Source organism: Callionymus lyra, chromosome 4, assembly GCF_982586985.1.
Source record: "Callionymus lyra chromosome 4, fCalLyr1.hap1.1, whole genome shotgun sequence".
NCBI lineage: Eukaryota > Metazoa > Chordata > Actinopteri > Syngnathiformes > Callionymidae > Callionymus > Callionymus lyra.
The window spans coordinates 1,172,383-1,191,831 of NC_141821.1; the positions used below are offsets into that span (position 1 = coordinate 1,172,383).

The window sequence follows — 19,449 nt, forward strand, 5'->3', positions numbered from 1 at the left end:
TACAACACACTGTAAAAGGCTCTTTGTCTGCTTTACTTCTCTGCTGCCTCTGAGAGTCAGAGGTTGTTTTGTTGTCTTTCTATTAGAGTCGATCGAATCCATTCAATAAGAGCAACATTTTCAGCTGATCTTGTCGTTCTTTCTCACCAGAACTGGAACCGTACAAGTACGCCGGCTACCCCATGCTCATCAAAACCCTCACCATGGAGACGCAGGACGACCAGCTCTTCTCCAAGACCTCGCCGCTCCTCCCCGCCGCCGCCGAGCTGGCATTCCACACCGTCAACTGCTCCGCGCTCAACGCCGAGGAGCTTCGGCGAGAGAAGGGCATCGAGGTGTCCGTCGTTCTCGCCATCCTCGCCCGCCCACCGTGACCTTCGCTAACCTTGAACCGTCTCCTCAGATCCTGCTGGAGGCGCTGTCTCGCTGCGTCGGCGTCCTGACGGCGTCCAGTAAAGCCGACGACATGGCGGTGCAGGTAGACTCAGGTGCGAGCCTCACCTGGAGCGTGTTGACGAGCCTCTCTGTGCACAGGTGTGCGGGCACGTCTGCAGGTGCTACAGCGTCGCGGCTCAGTTCGAAGAGTGTCGAGAGAAGATCATCGAGCTGCCGAACATCATCAGAGACCTCTGTCACATCCTGTTCTACGGCAAGGTGAGGCTGTTCGTTGCCATCACGCTGCTTCAATGTAGTAAATACACACTGTTTGTTGCTACTTCACTATAGTAAGTACACACAGAACACTGTGGATCCAAGTCTAGTAACACAAAGCAGTGATTTTCACCCTTTTTTGAGCCGCGGCACATTTTTTACATGATCCTGCACACCACCAACCAAAATGACACAAAATGACTCTAACACAGTAATATATATAGTTGATATATGTTTTAATGTATTTATAGTATAAATACATTAAAAACATATCAACTATATATATTTAAACATGAATTCAAACTAAACGTTTATATTTGTTAATTTTAAACATGTCTGACATGAATCTCACTTTTGTAAATGAGTTCAGATGTTGGTGTAAATGTTTATATTTGACACACACGGTTATTAACAACAATACTGCATCAACAGAGGCGACCAGTGGATTATATACATTTTAAAACATCTTTAGATGAAGTTTAGAGAATAAAACTGTTACCCAGTAACTTCACGTCATCATCGTCTCTGACGTCATTAGAATGTGTTTCACCTTCACCTGGTTAACGTGTTTGGTTTCAGATTATTCTTATTATATTCTTATTATATTCTTATTACATTCTTATTATATTCTTATTACATTCTTATTATATTCTTATTATATTCTTATTATATTCTTATTACATTCTTATTATATTCTTATTGTATTCTTATTACATTCTTATTATATTCTTATTATATTCTTATTACATTCTTATTATATTCTTATTACATTCTTATTATATTCTTATTGTATTCTTATTATATTCCTGAGATAAAGGTCATTTACAAATGGTCATCATGTGATGTTGTATTAATACAAGTGTTTTAAGGATGTTTCCTCGATCACGTGATCATGAGGAAAACCAGCATTTGTTGCTTTCATTGAAGCTGCAGCTTAACTATGATGGAAGTGACGTCATGTTTGTGACTCTAGAGAAGAACCTGAAGTGACATCATGTTTGTGACTCTAGAGAAGAACCTGAAGTGACATCATGTTTGTGACTCTAGAGAAGAACCTGAAGTGACGTCATGTTTGTGACTCTAGAGAAGAACCTGAAGTGACGTCATGTTTGTGACTCTAGAGAAGAACCTGAAGTGACGTCATGTTTGTGACTCTAGAGAAGAACCTGAAGTGACATCATGTTTGTGACTCTAGAGAAGAACCTGAAGTGACGTCATGTTTGTGACTCTAGAGAAGAACCTGAAGTGACTTCATGTTTGTGACTCTAGAGAAGAACCTGAAGTGACTTCATGTTTGTGACTCTAGAGAAGAACCTGAAGTGACATCATGTTTGTGACTCTAGAGAAGAACCTGAAGTGACATCATGTTTGTGACTCTAGAGAAGAACCTGAAGTGACATCATGTTTGTGACTCTAGAGAAGAACCTGAAGTGACATCATGTTTGTGACTCTAGAGAAGAACCTGAAGTGACTTCATGTTTGTGACTCTAGAGAAGAACCTGAAGTGACATCATGTTTGTGACTCTAGAGAAGAACCTGAAGTGACGTCATGTTTGTGACTCTAGAGAAGAACCTGAAGTGACATCATGTTTGTGACTCTAGAGAAGAACCTGAAGTGACGTCATGTTTGTGACTCTAGAGAAGAACCTGAAGTGACATCATGTTTGTGACTCTAGAGAAGAACCTGAAGTGACGTCATGTTTGTGACTCTAGAGAAGAACCTGAAGTGACGTCATGTTTGTGACTCTAGAGAAGAACCTGAAGTGACGTCATGTTTGTGACTCTAGAGTAGAACCTGAAGTGACGTCATGTTTGTGACTCTAGAGAAGAACCTGAAGTGACATCATGTTTGTGACTCTAGAGAAGAACCTGAAGTGACGTCATGTTTGTGACTCTAGAGAAGAACCTGAAGTGACGTCATGTTTGTGACTCTAGAGAAGAACCTGAAGTGACTTCATGTTTGTGACTCTAGAGAAGAACCTGAAGTGACGTCATGTTTGTGACTCTAGAGAAGAACCTGAAGTGACTTCATGTTTGTGACTCTAGAGAAGAACCTGAAGTGACATCATGTTTGTGACTCTAGAGAAGAACCTGAAGTGACGTCATGTTTGTGACTCTAGAGAAGAACCTGAAGTGACGTCATGTTTGTGACTCTAGAGAAGAACCTGAAGTGACGTCATGTTTGTGACTCTAGAGAAGAACCTGAAGTGACATCATGTGTGTGACTCTAGAGAAGAACCTGAAGTGACGTCATGTTTGTGACTCTAGAGAAGAACCTGAAGTGACGTCATGTTTGTGACTCTAGAGAAGAACCTGAAGTGACGTCATGTTTGTGACTCTAGAGAAGAACCTGAAGTGACTTCATGTTTGTGACTCTAGAGAAGAACCTGAAGTGACGTCATGTTTGTGACTCTAGAGAAGAACCTGAAGTGACGTCATGTTTGTGACTCTAGAGAAGAACCTGAAGTGACGTCATGTTTGTGACTCTAGAGAAGAACCTGAAGTGACGTCATGTTTGTGACTCTAGAGAAGAACCTGAAGTGATATCATGTTTGTGACTCTAGAGAAGAACCTGAAGTGACGTCATGTTTGTGACTCTAGAGTAGAACCTGAAGTGACGTCATGTTTGTGACTCTAGAGAAGAACCTGAAGTGATGTCATGTTTGTGACTCATGTATAGGGATGTATAGTGATGTATAGGGATGTATAGGGATGTATAGTGATGTATAGGGATGTATAGTGATGTATAGGGATGTATAGGGATGTATAGCGATGTATAGGGATGTATAGTGATGTATAGGGATGTATAGTGATGTATAGGGATGTATAGTGATGTATAGTGATGTATAGGGATGTATAGGGATGTATAGTGATGTATAGGGATGTATAGTGATGTATAGTGATGTATAGTGATGTATAGGGATGTATAGGGATGTATAGGGATGTATAGTGATGTATAGGGATGTATAGGGATGTATAGTGATGTATAGTGATGTATAGGGATGTATAGTGATGTATAGGGATGTATAGGGATGTATAGGGATGTATAGGGATGTATAGGTATGTATAGGTATGTATAGGGAGGTATAGTGATGTATAGTGATGTATAGGGATGTATAGTGATGTATAGGGATGCATAGGGATGCATAGGGATGCATAGGGATGCATAGGGATGCATAGGGATGCATAGGGATGCATAGGGATGTATAGGGATGTATAGTGATGTATAGGGATGTATAGGTATGTATAGGTATGTATAGGGAGGTATAGTGATGTATAGTGATGTATAGGGATGCATAGGGATGCATAGGGATGCATAGGGATGCATAGTGATGTATAGGGATGCATAGTGATGTATAGGGATGTATAGTGATGTATAGTGATGTATAGGGATGTATAGGGATGTATAGGGATGTATAGTGATGTATAGGGATGTATAGGGATGTATAGGGATGTATAGGGATGTATAGGTATGTATAGTGATGTATAGGGATGTATAGGGATGTATAGGGATGTATAGTGATGTATAGGGATGTATAGGGATGTATAGGGATGTATAGGGATGTATAGGGATGTATAGGGATGTATAGGGATGTATAGGGATGTATAGTGATGTATAGGGATGTATAGTGATGTATAGGGATGTATAGGGATGTATAGTGATGTATAGGGAGGTATAGTGATGTATAGGGATGTATAGTGATGTATAGTGATGTATAGGGATGTATAGGGATGTATAGGGATGTATAGGGATGTATAGGGATGTATAGGGATGTATAGGGATGTATACTGATGTATAGTGATGTATAGTGATGTATAGGGATGCATAGTGATGCATAGGGATGCATAGGGATGCATAGCGATGCATAGGGATGCATAGGGATGCATAGCGATGCATAGCGATGCATAGGGATGCATAGGGATGCATAGCGATGCATAGGGATGCATAGCGATGCATAGGGATGCATAGTGATGCATAGGGATGTATAGGGATACATAGTGATGCATAGTGATGCATAGGGATGCATAGGGATGCATAGGGATGCATAGGGATGCATAGCGATGCATAGGGATGCATAGTGATGCATAGGGGATGCATAGGGATGCATAGCGATGCATAGGGATGCATAGGGATGCATAGCGATGCATAGGGATGCATAGGGATGTATAGGGATGCATAGGGATGCATAGTGATGCATAGGGATGCATAGTGATGCATAGGGATGCATAGCGATGCATAGGGATGCATAGGGATGCATAGGGATGCATAGCGATGCATAGGGATGCATAGGGATGCATAGGGATGCATAGTGATGCATAGGGATGCATAGGGATGCATAGGGATGCATAGGGATGCATAGGGATGCATAGCGATGCATAGGGATGCATAGCGATGCATAGCGATGCATAGCGATGCATAGGGATGCATAGGGATGTATAGTGATGCATAGGGATGCATAGTGATGTATAGCGATGCATAGGGATGCATAGTGATGCATAGGGATGTATAATGATGCATAGGGATGCATAGGGATGCATAGCGATGCATAGGGATGCATAGGGATGCATAGCGATGCATAGGGATGCATAGGGATGCATAGTGATGGATAGGGATGTATAGTGATGTATAGGGATGCATAGCGATGCATAGCGATGCATAGCGATGCATAGCGATGCATAGCGATGCATAGCGATGCATAGCGATGCATAGGGATGCATAGGGATGTATAGGGATGTATAGTGATATATATTGATGTATAGGGATGTATAGTGATGTATAGGGATGTATAGGGATGTATAGGGATGCATAGGGATGTATAGTGATGTATAGGGATGTATAGTGATATATATTGATGTATAGTGATACTGTAGGACAGTAATTACCCTTTTTAAGTCTGTAAATTTTCCAAAAGTGGTGAGAAATGTTAGTTTTCTTGGCTCTACATGGACCTGGGTAAAGTGTGGCCCCCGGGGGCCAAATGTACAATTGACTGTTTGTAGTGAGTCAGAGTAGAACGTGTGGAAAATGTTTCAGTTTTATTTTGAACGTGTCATTGGATCTAAAATCCACTTTAAGTCGTTTCTTCAGGAACTTTTTAGCAGTTTATTTTTTCACAAAAGCTTTATAGATATTTTGGTGGAATGTTGATGTTTTTTGTTGTGAGGGGCCGTCAAGACGAGGGAGGAACGAGCGCCGACTTATGGTGACGCGTTCAATGTGACCCTGAAGGGATCTAGTTTCTTCAGCCACACTGTGATCCTCTGATGTGTGACCATGGTTTCTTGTGTGGCTTGAACATTGACTTTTGCTCGTTCATCACCAGTGTTTTGTTGAAACCTGACCTTTGACTTCGAAGGGTTTACCAAAGACGGCGGCTCTGGCCGTGGCGTGCGTGAGCTCCTTCGCCGTGGACTTCTTCCTGCAGACGCACCTGTACCACGCCGGCGTGCTCTGGCACCTGCTGGTCAACCTCTTCAACTACGACTACACCCTGGAGGAGAGCGGCGTCCACACCAGCCAGGAGACCAACCAGCAGGAGGTGGCCAACAGCCTGGCCAAGCTCAGCCTGGTGTCGCTCAGTCGCCTCGGAGGCTACAGCCAGCCCGGTCCGGACGGAACCAACCACGTGTCGGAGACCAACGGCGTGGAGGGGACGCCGCCGGAGAACCCCACCGTACGCAAGAGCGTCTCCGCCATGTTGACGCCGTACATCTCCAGGAAGCTGGGAAGTGTGTCTTCAGCGGAGGTCAGTGTGTGTGTGTGTGTGTGTGTGCGTGTGTGTGTGTGTGTGTGTTAATGTTAATGTTCTAGATTCGATGATTTTCAATGAAACGTCTTTTAAATTCAATATAAATGTTGTTTAATAGAGTCAGACTCAAGCAACTGAGCTCAGAGCTGCTGATCTAACTTGGAGCTGATCATGTGACACTTTCCTACGACACTGCTCCAGACGGGAACACAACTACACACCCTCGTTCTGAAGGAAATATTGGTATCAAGTACTTTGAATGTGCTGACGTCAGCATCACAAAACCGATCAGTGGAGATCAAACGTATGGATCCATGCAGGTCTGGGTTCACACTCAAAATGAAAGTGACTCAGTTGTGTGTGTGACCTCCTTACAACACCTGCTCCTGGTGAGGATGTTCTCCTGAGGGTTCTCCTGAGGGAACTCCTGAGGGATCTCCTGAGGGTTCTCCTGAGGGATCTCCTGAGGGTTCTCCTGAGGGATCTCGTGAGGGATCTCCTGAGGGTTCTCCTGAGGGATCTCCTGAGGGATCTCCTGAGGGTTCTCCTGAGGGATCTCGTGAGGGATCTCCTGAGGGTTCTCCTGAGGGATCTCGTGAGGGATCTCCTGAGGGTTCTCCTGAGGGATCTCCTGAGGGATCTCCTGAGGGTTCTCCTGAGGGTTCTCCTGAGGGTTCTCCTGAGGGATCTCCTGAGGGATCTCCTGAGGGATCTCGTGAGGGATCTCCTGAGGGATCTCCTGAGGGTTCTCCTGAGGGTTCTCCTGAGGGATCTCGTGAGGGATCTCCTGAGGGTTCTCCTGAGGGATCTCGTGAGGGTTCTCCTGAGGGATCTCCTGAGGGTTCTCCTGAGGGTTCTCCTGAGGGATCTCCTGAGGGATCTCGTGAGGGTTCTCCTGAGGGATCTCCTGAGGGTTCTCCTGAGGGATCTCGTGAGGGATCTCCTGAGGGTTCTCCTGAGGGATCTCGTGAGGGATCTCCTGAGGGTTCTCCTGAGGGATCTCCTGAGGGATCTCCTGAGGGTTCTCCTGAGGGTTCTCCTGAGGGATCTCCTGAGGGATCTCCTGAGGGATCTTGTGAGGGATCTCCTGAGGGTTCTCCTGAGGGTTCTCCTGAGGGTTCTCCTGAGGGATCTCGTGAGGGATCTCCTGAGGGATCTCGTGAGGGTTCTCCTGAGGGATCTCCTGAGGGTTCTCCTGAGGGATCTCCTGAGGGTTCTCCTGAGGGATCTCCTGAGGGATCTCGTGAGGGTTCTCCTGAGGGATCTCCTGAGGGATCTTGTGAGGGATCTTGTGAGGGTTCTCCTGAGGGATCTCCTGAGGGATCTCCTGAGGGATCTCCTGAGGGTTCTCCTGAGGGATCTCCTGAGGGTTCTCCTGAGGGATCTCCTGAGGGATCTCCCGAGGGATCTCCCGAGGGTTCTCCTGAGGGATCTCCTGAGGGATCTCGTGAGGGTTCTCCTGAGGGATCTCCTGAGGGTTCTCCTGAGGGATCTCCTTAGGGATCTCCTGAGGGATCTCGTGAGGGTTCTCCTGAGGGATCTCCTGAGGGATCTCGTGAGGGTTCTCCTGAGGGATCTCCTGAGGGATCTCGTGAGGGTTCTCCTGAGGGATCTCGTGAGGGTTCTCCTGAGGATCTCCTGAGGGATCTCCTCCTCACACCTGGAAGTGGCAGAAATTATTAAATTCAATTATTAGAACAATTATTCAATTCTTTAAAAAAGTAAATTATTCAATGATTCAATATTCTTATGACACTGATATATATTTCCATTATATGGAGCCTTTAGAGTGTTTTTATATATTTAGTTTTATACTGTAGAGGCTTGAGATCAAATAAATGATACCAGTAAATGATGTATATATGTGTGTGTATATATATATATATATATATATATATATATATATATATATATACTTTATGATTTGTTGTTTAACTTTTTACTCATGTTTGTATGGTTGCACTTTTCTAATTCAATGTGTTATTTTACAAACATGTTCCACCTGAACTATGAAGTCCAAACGTGTGATGATCTTGTGGTCACTGATGAAAACACAACCAACACACCTGCTGATGTTCAGGTGCTGAAGCTGCTCAACAGTAACTCTGAGAACCCGTATCTCATCTGGAACAACGGGACGCGAGCGGAGCTGATGGAGTTCCTGGAGCAGCAGCAGGAGGGAAACATCAAGAGGGTGAGTTTGATGGAACGTTCGGAGATGATTCACCCCTGAAGACAGAAGAGACTTGGACTTCTCCACTCTAGTCACGATGAACGTTCCTCACTCACTGCCGCAGATTTGTTTACGTGTAAATATATTCACTGTTGTTAGTCACACCTGAGCGTCGCCTTCTTATCCGTCCGGGCTGAACATCCACTGCATGTGGTTCCTACATATATGTTGTATCACTACAGGTGAAGTATCACAGAACAAATCACTGGTTCTGCTCCTACAGAATCACAGTATATGTAAACGTGTGTATAATATTGTATTTAAATGTTTGAAAGGTGAAATATTCTCAAGGTGCTTCATGTAAGAAATAAAACAAACGTGATAGATTTAAAATCAGTACATAAAGCACAACAACATCCTTCAGTATATTTATTTGTTGGTGATGCAGTGAGAAGGTTGTTACAGAACGTACAGTTGTGCGTCTGAAGTGTGTTGTGTGTCTCGGGGTCTCAGGGCGAGAACGACAAGAGCTTCGGGGCAGAGTTCGTCTTCAGCGACCACAGCAAGGAACTGATCGTCGGCGAGATCTTCGTGCGCGTCTACAACGAGCAGCCGACGTTTCCCCTGGAGGTGAGTTTGAACCGGAGCTCTGGTCGCGAGTCCGTCTCTCACCGTTCGTCTCTCACGGTTCGTCTCTCACGGTTCGTCTCTCACGGTTCGTCCTCTGAAGTTCCCCAAAGCCTTCGCCGCCAGCCTGCTGGACTACGTGGGCTCTCAGGCGCAGTACCTGCACACCCTGCTGGCCATGAGTCAGAGCAGCAAGGTGGAGTCGCAGCAACACGCCGAGAGGCTGCGCTTCGCCGAGATGGCGCTGGAGGCTCTTCGCAACGTCATCAAGAACAACCCCAGTGAGACGCCGTCGCCGAAGTGTCTTTGAAAGTGACTCAACCGTCTCTTCTGGATCAGGTTCGGAGACGGAGTGCGTCGGACACTTCAAGCTGCTCTTCTCCCTGCTGCGGGTCCACGGTGCCGGCCGGGTGCAGCAGCTGGTTCTGGAGGTTCTTCACCTTCGTCGGCGTCGGCTGCCTCTGGACACGTTTAACCCTTGGTTGTGTCGTAGGTGGTTAACACGGTGACGTCCAACCAGGAGTGTGTGAGCAACATCGCCGAGTCTCTGGTTCTGTCCAACCTGCTGCTGCTGCTGCACTCGCTGCCCTCCAGTGAGTCACACCTTTGGTTCTGACTCACCTGAGTTATTATACTTTATTATCTTTTCATCTTTTTATATATAAAGTTACATTTTTGATGAAACATCTGCTTTAAACACATTATTACGTCCATGTGAGAGTAATTATGGATAAAATGTTATAGATAAAAGTTAAATCATGTATTATTATTTTATAATATATTAATATAATTTAATAGTCTGTTAATGGTACTTGACTAAACTAATACATCTGCTTCAAACACTCAAAATATGAAGGTACTAGTCCAGGGGTGGTTAACCATCAGGTTAACATGTACAGTTGAACCAGTGATGTTTCAACACCAGACACACCACTGATGACACTAAGACTCCTGAAGGTTAAAGGTCGTGATCGTTGAAACACCTGCACACACTGTACTCTACTGTACTCTACTGTACTCTACTGTTCTCTACTGTACTCTACTGTACTCTACTGTTCTCTACTGTTCTCTACTGTACTCTACTGTACTCTACTGTTCTCTACTGTACTCTACTGTTCTCTACTGTTCTCTACTGTACTCTACTGTACTCTACTGTTCTCTACTGTACTCTACTGTACTTGATGATATAATCTGATAATATTGAAAGATCAAATATATAATTTCATGTTTACAGTTGAGAGGTTTTTTTCTATATTGATACATTGCCATCATAATGTAGTCACATGTTGTTAAATAATGTTTTACATATTAATAGTTATATATAACACGTCAGATATCTTCAGAATAAAGTTAGTTAAGAAACGGTAAATAACATTATAAATGTTAATGTGATCAGTATTATTGTTATATTCGTTATAATGTCAATGAATTTCATATGTAACCGGTTGTTTACATTTTAATGTTTAATGTATATCGTGACTTCTGTTATAAATGAAAATATTATCGTAGTCCAAGAGAAAATGACGTCAGAACTTGAAAGAATCACGTTGTATAAAAAGCAGCAGTGAAGATGCAGTTCCTCTTTCAGGCCGCCAGATGGTGCTGGAGACTCTGTATGCTCTGACGTCCAACACGAAGATCATCAAAGAAGCGATGGCCAAAGGTGAGTGTCATCTTCATGTCATCTTCATGTCATCTTCATGTCATCTTCATGTCATTTCATGTCATCTTCATGTCATCTTCATGTCATCTTCATGTCATCTTCATGTCACCTTCATGTCATCTTCATGTCATCTTCATGTCATCTTCATGTCATCTTCATGTCATCTTCATGTCATCTTCATGTCACCTTCATGTCATCTTCATGTCACCTTCATGTCATCTTCATGTCATCTTCATGTCACCTTCATGTCACCTTCATGTCACCTTCATGTCATCTTCATGTCATCTTCATGTCACCTTCATGTCATCTTCAGTTCATCTTCATGTCATCTTCATGTCATCTTCATGTCATCTTCATGTCACCTTCATGTCACCTTCATGTCACCTTCATGTCATCTTCATGTCATCTTCATGTCATCTTCATGTCACCTTCATGTCACCTTCATGTCATCTTCATGTCACCTTCATGTCACCTTCATGTCACCTTCATGTCACCTTCATGTCACCTTCATGTCACCTTCATGTCACCTTCATGTCACCTTCATGTCACCTTCATGTCACCTTCATGTCACCTTCATGTCACCTTCATGTCACCTTCATGTCATCTTCATGTCATCTTCATGTCATCTTCATGTCATCTTCATGTCACCTTCATGTCATCTTCAGTTCATCTTCATGTCATCTTCATGTCATCTTCATGTCATCTTCATGTCACCTTCATGTCACCTTCATGTCACCTTCATGTCATCTTCATGTCATCTTCATGTCATCTTCATGTCACCTTCATGTCACCTTCATGTCATCTTCATGTCACCTTCATGTCACCTTCATGTCACCTTCATGTCACCTTCATGTCACCTTCATGTCACCTTCATGTCACCTTCATGTCACCTTCATGTCACCTTCATGTCACCTTCATGTCATCTTCATGTCACCTTCATGTCATCTTCATGTCATCTTCATGTCATCTTCATGTCATCTTCATGTCATCTTCATGTCACCTTCATGTCATCTTCATGTCATCTTCATGTCATCTTCATGTCACCTTCATGTCACCTTCATGTCACCTTCATGTCATCTTCATGTCACCTTCATGTCACCTTCATGTCACCTTCATGTCATCTTCATGTCATCTTCATGTCACCTTCATGTCACCTTCATGTCACCTTCATGTCACCTTCATGTCACCTTCATGTCATCTTCATGTCACCTTCATGTCACCTTCATGTCACCTTCATGTCACCTTCATGTCACCTTCATGTCATCTTCATGTCATCTTCATGTCATCTTCATGTCATCTTCATGTCACCTTCATGTCATCTTCATGTCATCTTCATGTCACCTTCATGTCACCTTCATGTCACCTTCATGTCACCTTCATGTCATCTTCATGTCACCTTCATGTCACCTTCATGTCACCTTCATGTCACCTTCATGTCACCTTCATGTCACGTTCATGTCACCTTCATGTCATCTTCATGTCACCTTCATGTCATCTTCATGTCACCTTCATGTCATCTTCATGTCACCTTCATGTCACCTTCATGTCACCTTCATGTCACCTTCATGTCATCTTCATGTCACCTTCATGTCATCTTCATGTCATCTTCATGTCACCTTCATGTCACCTTCATGTCACCTTCATGTCATCTTCATGTCATCTTCATGTCATCTTCATGTCACCTTCATGTCACCTTCATGTCATCTTCATGTCATCTTCATGTCATATTCATGTCATCTTCATGTCACCTTCATGTCACCTTCATGTCATCTTCATGTCATCTTCATGTCATCTTCATCATCTTCATGTCATCTTCATGTCACCTTCATGTCACCTTCATGTCACCTTCATGTCATCTTCATGTCATCTTCATGTCACCTTCATGTCACCTTCATGTCATCTTCATGTCATCTTCATGTCATCTTCATGTCACCTTCATGTCATCTTCATGTCACCTTCATGTCACCTTCATGTCATCTTCATGTCACCTTCATGTCACCTTCATGTCATCTTCATGTCATCTTCATGTCACCTTCATGTCACCTTCATGTCATCTTCATGTCACCTTCATGTCATCTTCATGTCACCTTCATGTCATCTTCATGTCATCTTCATGTCATCTTCATGTCATCTTCATGTCATCTTCATGTCACCTTCATGTCACCTTCATGTCACCTTCATGTCATCTTCATGTCATCTTCATGTCACCTTCATGTCACCTTCATGTCATCTTCATGTCATCTTTATGTCACCTTCATGTCACCTTCATGTCACCTTCATGTCACCTTCATGTCACCTTCATGTCACCTTCATGTCACCTTCATGTCATCTTCATGTCATCTTCATGTCATCTTCATGTCACCTTCATGTCACCTTCATGTCACCTTCATGTCACCTTCATGTCACCTTCATGTCACCTTCATGTCATCTTCATGTCACCTTCATGTCATCTTCATGTCATCTTCATGTCACCTTCATGTCACCTTCATGTCACCTTCATGTCACCTTCATGTCACCTTCATGTCATCTTCATGTCATCTTCATGTCACCTTCATGTCACCTTCATGTCACCTTCATGTCATCTTCATGTCACCTTCATGTCACCTTCATGTCATCTTCATGTCACCTTCATGTCATCTTCATGTCATCTTCATGTCACCTTCATGTCATCTTCATGTCACCTTCATGTCACCTTCATGTCACCTTCATGTCACCTTCATGTCACCTTCATGTCATCTTCATGTCATCTTCATGTCACCTTCATGTCATCTTCATGTCACCTTCATGTCACCTTCATGTCATCTTCATGTCACCTTCATGTCACCTTCATGTCACCTTCATGTCATCTTCATGTCACCTTCATGTCACCTTCATGTCACCTTCATGTCACCTTCATGTCATCTTCATGTCATCTTCATGTCACCTTCATGTCACCTTCATGTCACCTTCATGTCACCTTCATGTCACCTTCATGTCATCTTCATGTCATCTTCATGTCACCTTCATGTCATCTTCATGTCATCTTCATGTCATCTTCATGTCATCTTCATGTCATCTTCATGTCATCTTCATGTCATCTTCATGTCATCTTCATGTCACCTTCATGTCACCTTCATGTCACCTTCATGTCACCTTCATGTCATCTTCATGTCATCTTCATGTCATCTTCATGTCATCTTCATGTCATCTTCATGTCATTTCATGTCATCTTCATGTCATCTTCATGTCACCTTCATGTCATCTTCATGTCACCTTCATGTCATCTTCATGTCATCTTCATGTCATCTTCATGTCATCTTCATGTCATCTTCATGTCACCTTCATGTCATCTTCATGTCATCTTCATGTCACCTTCATGTCATCTTCATGTCATCTTCATGTCACCTTCATGTCACCTTCATGTCACCTTCATGTCACCTTCATGTCATCCTTCATGTCACCTTCATGTCACCTTCATGTCATCTTCATGTCACCTTCATGTCACCTTCATGTCACCTTCATGTCACCTTCATGACATCTTCATGTCATCTTCATGTCATCTTCATGTCACCTTCATGTCACCTTCATGTCACCTTCATGTCATCTTCATGTCACCTTCATGTCACCTTCATGTCACCTTCATGTCACCTTCATGTCATCTTCATGTCACCTTCATGTCACCTTCATGTCATCTTCATGTCACCTTCATGTCATCTTCATGTCATCTTCATGTCACCTTCATGTCATCTTCATGTCATCTTCATGTCACCTTCATGTCACCTTCATGTCACCTTCATGTCATCTTCATGTCACCTTCATGTCATCTTCATGTCACCTTCATGTCATCTTCATGTCATCTTCATGTCACCTTCATGTCACCTTCATGTCACCTTCATGTCACCTTCATGTCACCTTCATGTCATCTTCATGTCATCTTCATGTCACCTTCATGTCACCTTCATGTCACCTTCATGTCATCTTCATGTCACCTTCATGTCACCTTCATGTCATCTTCATGTCACCTTCATGTCATCTTCATGTCATCTTCATGTCACCTTCATGTCATCTTCATGTCACCTTCATGTCACCTTCATGTCACCTTCATGTCACCTTCATGTCACCTTCATGTCATCTTCATGTCATCTTCATGTCACCTTCATGTCATCTTCATGTCACCTTCATGTCACCTTCATGTCATCTTCATGTCACCTTCATGTCACCTTCATGTCACCTTCATGTCACCTTCATGTCATCTTCATGTCACCTTCATGTCACCTTCATGTCACCTTCATGTCACCTTCATGTCATCTTCATGTCATCTTCATGTCACCTTCATGTCACCTTCATGTCACCTTCATGTCACCTTCATGTCATCTTCATGTCATCTTCATGTCACCTTCATGTCACCTTCATGTCATCTTCATGTCATCTTCATGTCATCTTCATGTCATCTTCATGTCATCTTCATGTCATCTTCATGTCATTTCATGTCATCTTCATGTCATCTTCATGTCATCTTCATGTCACCTTCATGTCACCTTCATGTCACCTTCATGTCATCTTCATGTCATCTTCATGTCATCTTCATGTCATCTTCATGTCATCTTCATGTCATCTTCATGTCACCTTCATGTCACCTTCATGTCACCTTCATGTCATCTTCATGTCATCTTCATGTCATCTTCATGTCATCTTCATGTCATCTTCATGTCATCTTCATGTCATTTCATGTCATCTTCATGTCATCTTCATGTCACCTTCATGTCATCTTCATGTCACCTTCATGTCATCTTCATGTCATCTTCATGTCATCTTCATGTCATCTTCATGTCATCTTCATGTCATCTTCATGTCACCTTCATGTCATCTTCATGTCATCTTCATGTCACCTTCATGTCATCTTCATGTCATCTTCATGTCACCTTCATGTCACCTTCATGTCACCTTCATGTCACCTTCATGTCATCCTTCATGTCACCTTCATGTCACCTTCATGTCATCTTCATGTCACCTTCATGTCACCTTCATGTCACCTTCATGTCACCTTCATGACATCTTCATGTCATCTTCATGTCATCTTCATGTCACCTTCATGTCACCTTCATGTCACCTTCATGTCATCTTCATGTCACCTTCATGTCACCTTCATGTCACCTTCATGTCACCTTCATGTCATCTTCATGTCACCTTCATGTCACCTTCATGTCACCTTCATGTCATCTTCATGTCATCTTCATGTCACCTTCATGTCACCTTCATGTCACCTTCATGTCACCTTCATGTCACCTTCATGTCATCTTCATGTCATCTTCATGTCACCTTCATGTCACCTTCATGTCACCTTCATGTCACCTTCATGTCACCTTCATGTCACCTTCATGTCACCTTCATGTCATCTTCATGTCATCTTCATGTCACCTTCATGTCATCTTCATGTCATCTTCATGTCACCTTCATGTCACCTTCATGTCACCTTCATGTCATCCTTCATGTCACCTTCATGTCACCTTCATGTCATCTTCATGTCACCTTCATGTCACCTTCATGTCACCTTCATGTCACCTTCATGACATCTTCATGTCATCTTCATGTCATCTTCATGTCACCTTCATGTCACCTTCATGTCACCTTCATGTCATCCTTCATGTCACCTTCATGTCACCTTCATGTCATCTTCATGTCACCTTCATGTCACCTTCATGTCACCTTCATGTCACCTTCATGACATCTTCATGTCATCTTCATGTCATCTTCATGTCACCTTCATGTCACCTTCATGTCATCTTCATGACATCTTCATGTCATCTTCATGACATCTTCATGTCATCTTCATGTCATTTCATGTCATCTTCATGTCATCTTCATGTCATCTTCATGTCACCTTCATGTCACCTTCATGTCACCTTCATGTCATCTTCATGTCATCTTCATGTCATCTTCATGTCATCTTCATGTCACCTTCATGTCACCTTCATGTCATCTTCATGTCACCTTCATGTCACCTTCATGTCACCTTCATGTCACCTTCATGTCACCTTCATGTCATCTTCATGTCACCTTCATGTCACCTTCATGTCATCTTCATGTCATCTTCATGTCACCTTCATGTCACCTTCATGTCACCTTCATGTCACCTTCATGTCACCTTCATGTCATCTTCATGTCATCTTCATGTCATCTTCATGTCACCTTCATGTCATCTTCATGTCATCTTCATGTCACCTTCATGTCATCTTCATGTCACCTTCATGTCACCTTCATGTCACCTTCATGTCACCTTCATGTCACCTTCATGTCATCTTCATGTCACCTTCATGTCACCTTCATGTCACCTTCATGTCACCTTCATGTCATCTTCATGTCATCTTCATGTCACCTTCATGTCACCTTCATGTCACCTTCATGTCACCTTCATGTCATCTTCATGTCACCTTCATGTCACCTTCATGTCACCTTCATGTCACCTTCATGTCATCTTCATGTCATCTTCATGTCACCTTCATGTCACCTTCATGTCATCTTCATGTCATCTTCATGTCACCTTCATGTCATCTTCATGTCACCTTCATGTCACCTTCATGTCACCTTCATGTCACCTTCATGTCACCTTCATGTCACCTTCATGTCATCTTCATGTCACCTTCATGTCACCTTCATGTCATCTTCATGTCACCTTCATGTCACCTTCATGTCATCTTCATGTCACCTTCATGTCACCTTCATGTCACCTTCATGTCACCTTCATGTCTCTCGTGTCCCTCAGGTGCGCTCATCTACCTGCTGGACCTCTTCTGCAACTGCACTCACCCTCAGGTCCGCACGCAGACCGCCGAGCTCTTCTCCAAGATGACCTCGGACAAGCTGGTCGGGCCCAAGGTCGGCGCACGTGCCTGGTCTCGTCCGAGCCGCTGGTCTGACCCGTGTTGTGACCCGTGTTGTGACCCGTGCAGGTGCGACTCACCATGATCCGCTTCCTGCCCGCTGTCTTCATGGACGCCATGAGGGACAACGCGGAGGCGGCCGTGCACATCTTCGAGGGCACGCACGAGAACCCCGAGCTGATCTGGAACGACGAGTCCAGAGAGAAGGTTTCCACCACCGTGCGCGAGATGATGCTGGAGTACGTGAGCAGGTCCACACACACACCTGAGCTGCTGCTGACCTTGAGTCTCTCTTTTCAGACACTTTAAGCAGCAGAAGGAGAATCCTGACGTCAACTGGAAGGTTCGTCTCGTAGATCTGTTTCTATACGTCAGTGGATGAGAGATGGATGGATGGATGGATGAGAGATGGATGAAGAGGTGGATGGATGGATGGATGATGGATGGATGAGAGATGGATGAAGAGATGGATGGATGGATGAGAGATGGATGGAGAGGTGGAGAGATGGATGGATGGATGGAGAGGTGGATGAGAGATGGATGGATGGATGGATGAGAGATGGATGAAGAGGTGGATGGATGGATGAGAGATGGATGGAGAGGTGGAGAGATGGATGGATGGATGGAGAGGTGGATGAGAGATGGATGGATGGATGGATGAGAGATGGATGGAGAGGTGGATGGATGGAGAGGTGGAGAGGTGGATGGATGGATGGAGAGGTGGAGAGATGGAGAGGTGGAGAGATGGAGAGGTGGATGGATGGATGGATGGAGAGGTGGATGGATGGATGGAGAGGTGGAGAGGTGGATGGAGAGATGGATGGATGGAGAGGTGGAGAGATGGATGGATGGATGGATGGATGGAGAGGTGGATGGATGGAGAGGTGGATGGATGGAGAGGTGGAGAGATGGATGGATGGAGAGATGGATGGATGGATGGAGAGATGGATGGAGAGATGGATGGGTGGATGGATGGAGAGGTGGATGGATGGAGAGATGGAGAGATGGATGGAGAGATGGATGGATGGATGGATGGAGAGGTGGATGGATGGAGAGATGGAGAGATGGATGGAGAGATGGATGGATGGATGGAGAGGTGGATGGATGGATGGAGAGATGGATGGATGGATGGATGGAGAGGTGGATGGATGGAGAGGTGGATGGAGAGATGGATGGATGGAGAGGTGGATGGATGGAGAGGTGGATGATGTATTTATGTATGTATGATGGATTTATTGATCCTCATGACTCCGCCCTAAACAACTCTGATTTGTTCTCAGCTCCCCGAGGACTTCACGGTGGCCTGTGGGGCGGGACATGGCGAGATCGTAGTGGGCGGAGTCTTCCTGCGCATCTTCATCGCTCAGCCGGGCTGGGTGTTGAGGAAGCCTCGAGAGTTCCTGGTGTCTCTGCTGGAGACGCTGACGGAGCTGCTGGAGAAGAACAACCCTAACGTGAGCTCCAGGGTTCCTCGCCCGAGACCGCCCTCTCTCTCTCTCTCTCTCTCGCCCTCTCTCTCTCTCGCCCTCTCTCTCTCTCTCTCTCTCTCTCGCCCTCCCTCTCTCTCTCGCTCTCTCTCTCGCTCTCGCTCTCTCTCTCTCGCCCTCTCTCTCTCGCCCTCTCTCTCTCTCTCTCTCGCCCTCTCTCTCTCGCCCTCTCTCTCTCTCGCCCTCTCTCTCTCTCTCTCTCTCTCTCGCCCTCTCTCTCTCTCGCCCTCTCTCTCTC

General features: G+C 44.2%; 1 protein-coding gene across 5 annotated transcripts in view; it reads left to right on the forward strand.

The window, feature by feature from the left end:
* The window catches only part of dnajc13 (dnaJ homolog subfamily C member 13), a 66,426-nt gene that overhangs the window by 34,223 nt on the left and 12,754 nt on the right, over window positions 1-19,449 (forward strand). For all 5 annotated transcript variants that reach the window (XR_015710855.1, XM_087788419.1, XM_087788421.1 and 2 more), the window contains 14 exons: window positions 151-335; window positions 404-478; window positions 535-654; window positions 6,009-6,398; window positions 8,482-8,595; window positions 9,088-9,204; window positions 9,305-9,482; window positions 9,541-9,632; window positions 9,695-9,794; window positions 10,790-10,864; window positions 17,607-17,719; window positions 17,794-17,963; window positions 18,025-18,067; window positions 19,005-19,178. Coding sequence is in view for 4 of the 5 variants with exons in the window: in XM_087788419.1 (XP_087644545.1) it covers window positions 151-335; window positions 404-478; window positions 535-654; window positions 6,009-6,398; window positions 8,482-8,595; window positions 9,088-9,204; window positions 9,305-9,482; window positions 9,541-9,632; window positions 9,695-9,794; window positions 10,790-10,864; window positions 17,607-17,719; window positions 17,794-17,963; window positions 18,025-18,067; window positions 19,005-19,178 (1,946 nt within the window). In the remaining variant the exon portion in view is untranslated. The remainder of the gene's footprint in view (window positions 1-150; window positions 336-403; window positions 479-534; window positions 655-6,008; window positions 6,399-8,481; window positions 8,596-9,087; window positions 9,205-9,304; window positions 9,483-9,540; window positions 9,633-9,694; window positions 9,795-10,789; window positions 10,865-17,606; window positions 17,720-17,793; window positions 17,964-18,024; window positions 18,068-19,004; window positions 19,179-19,449) is intronic.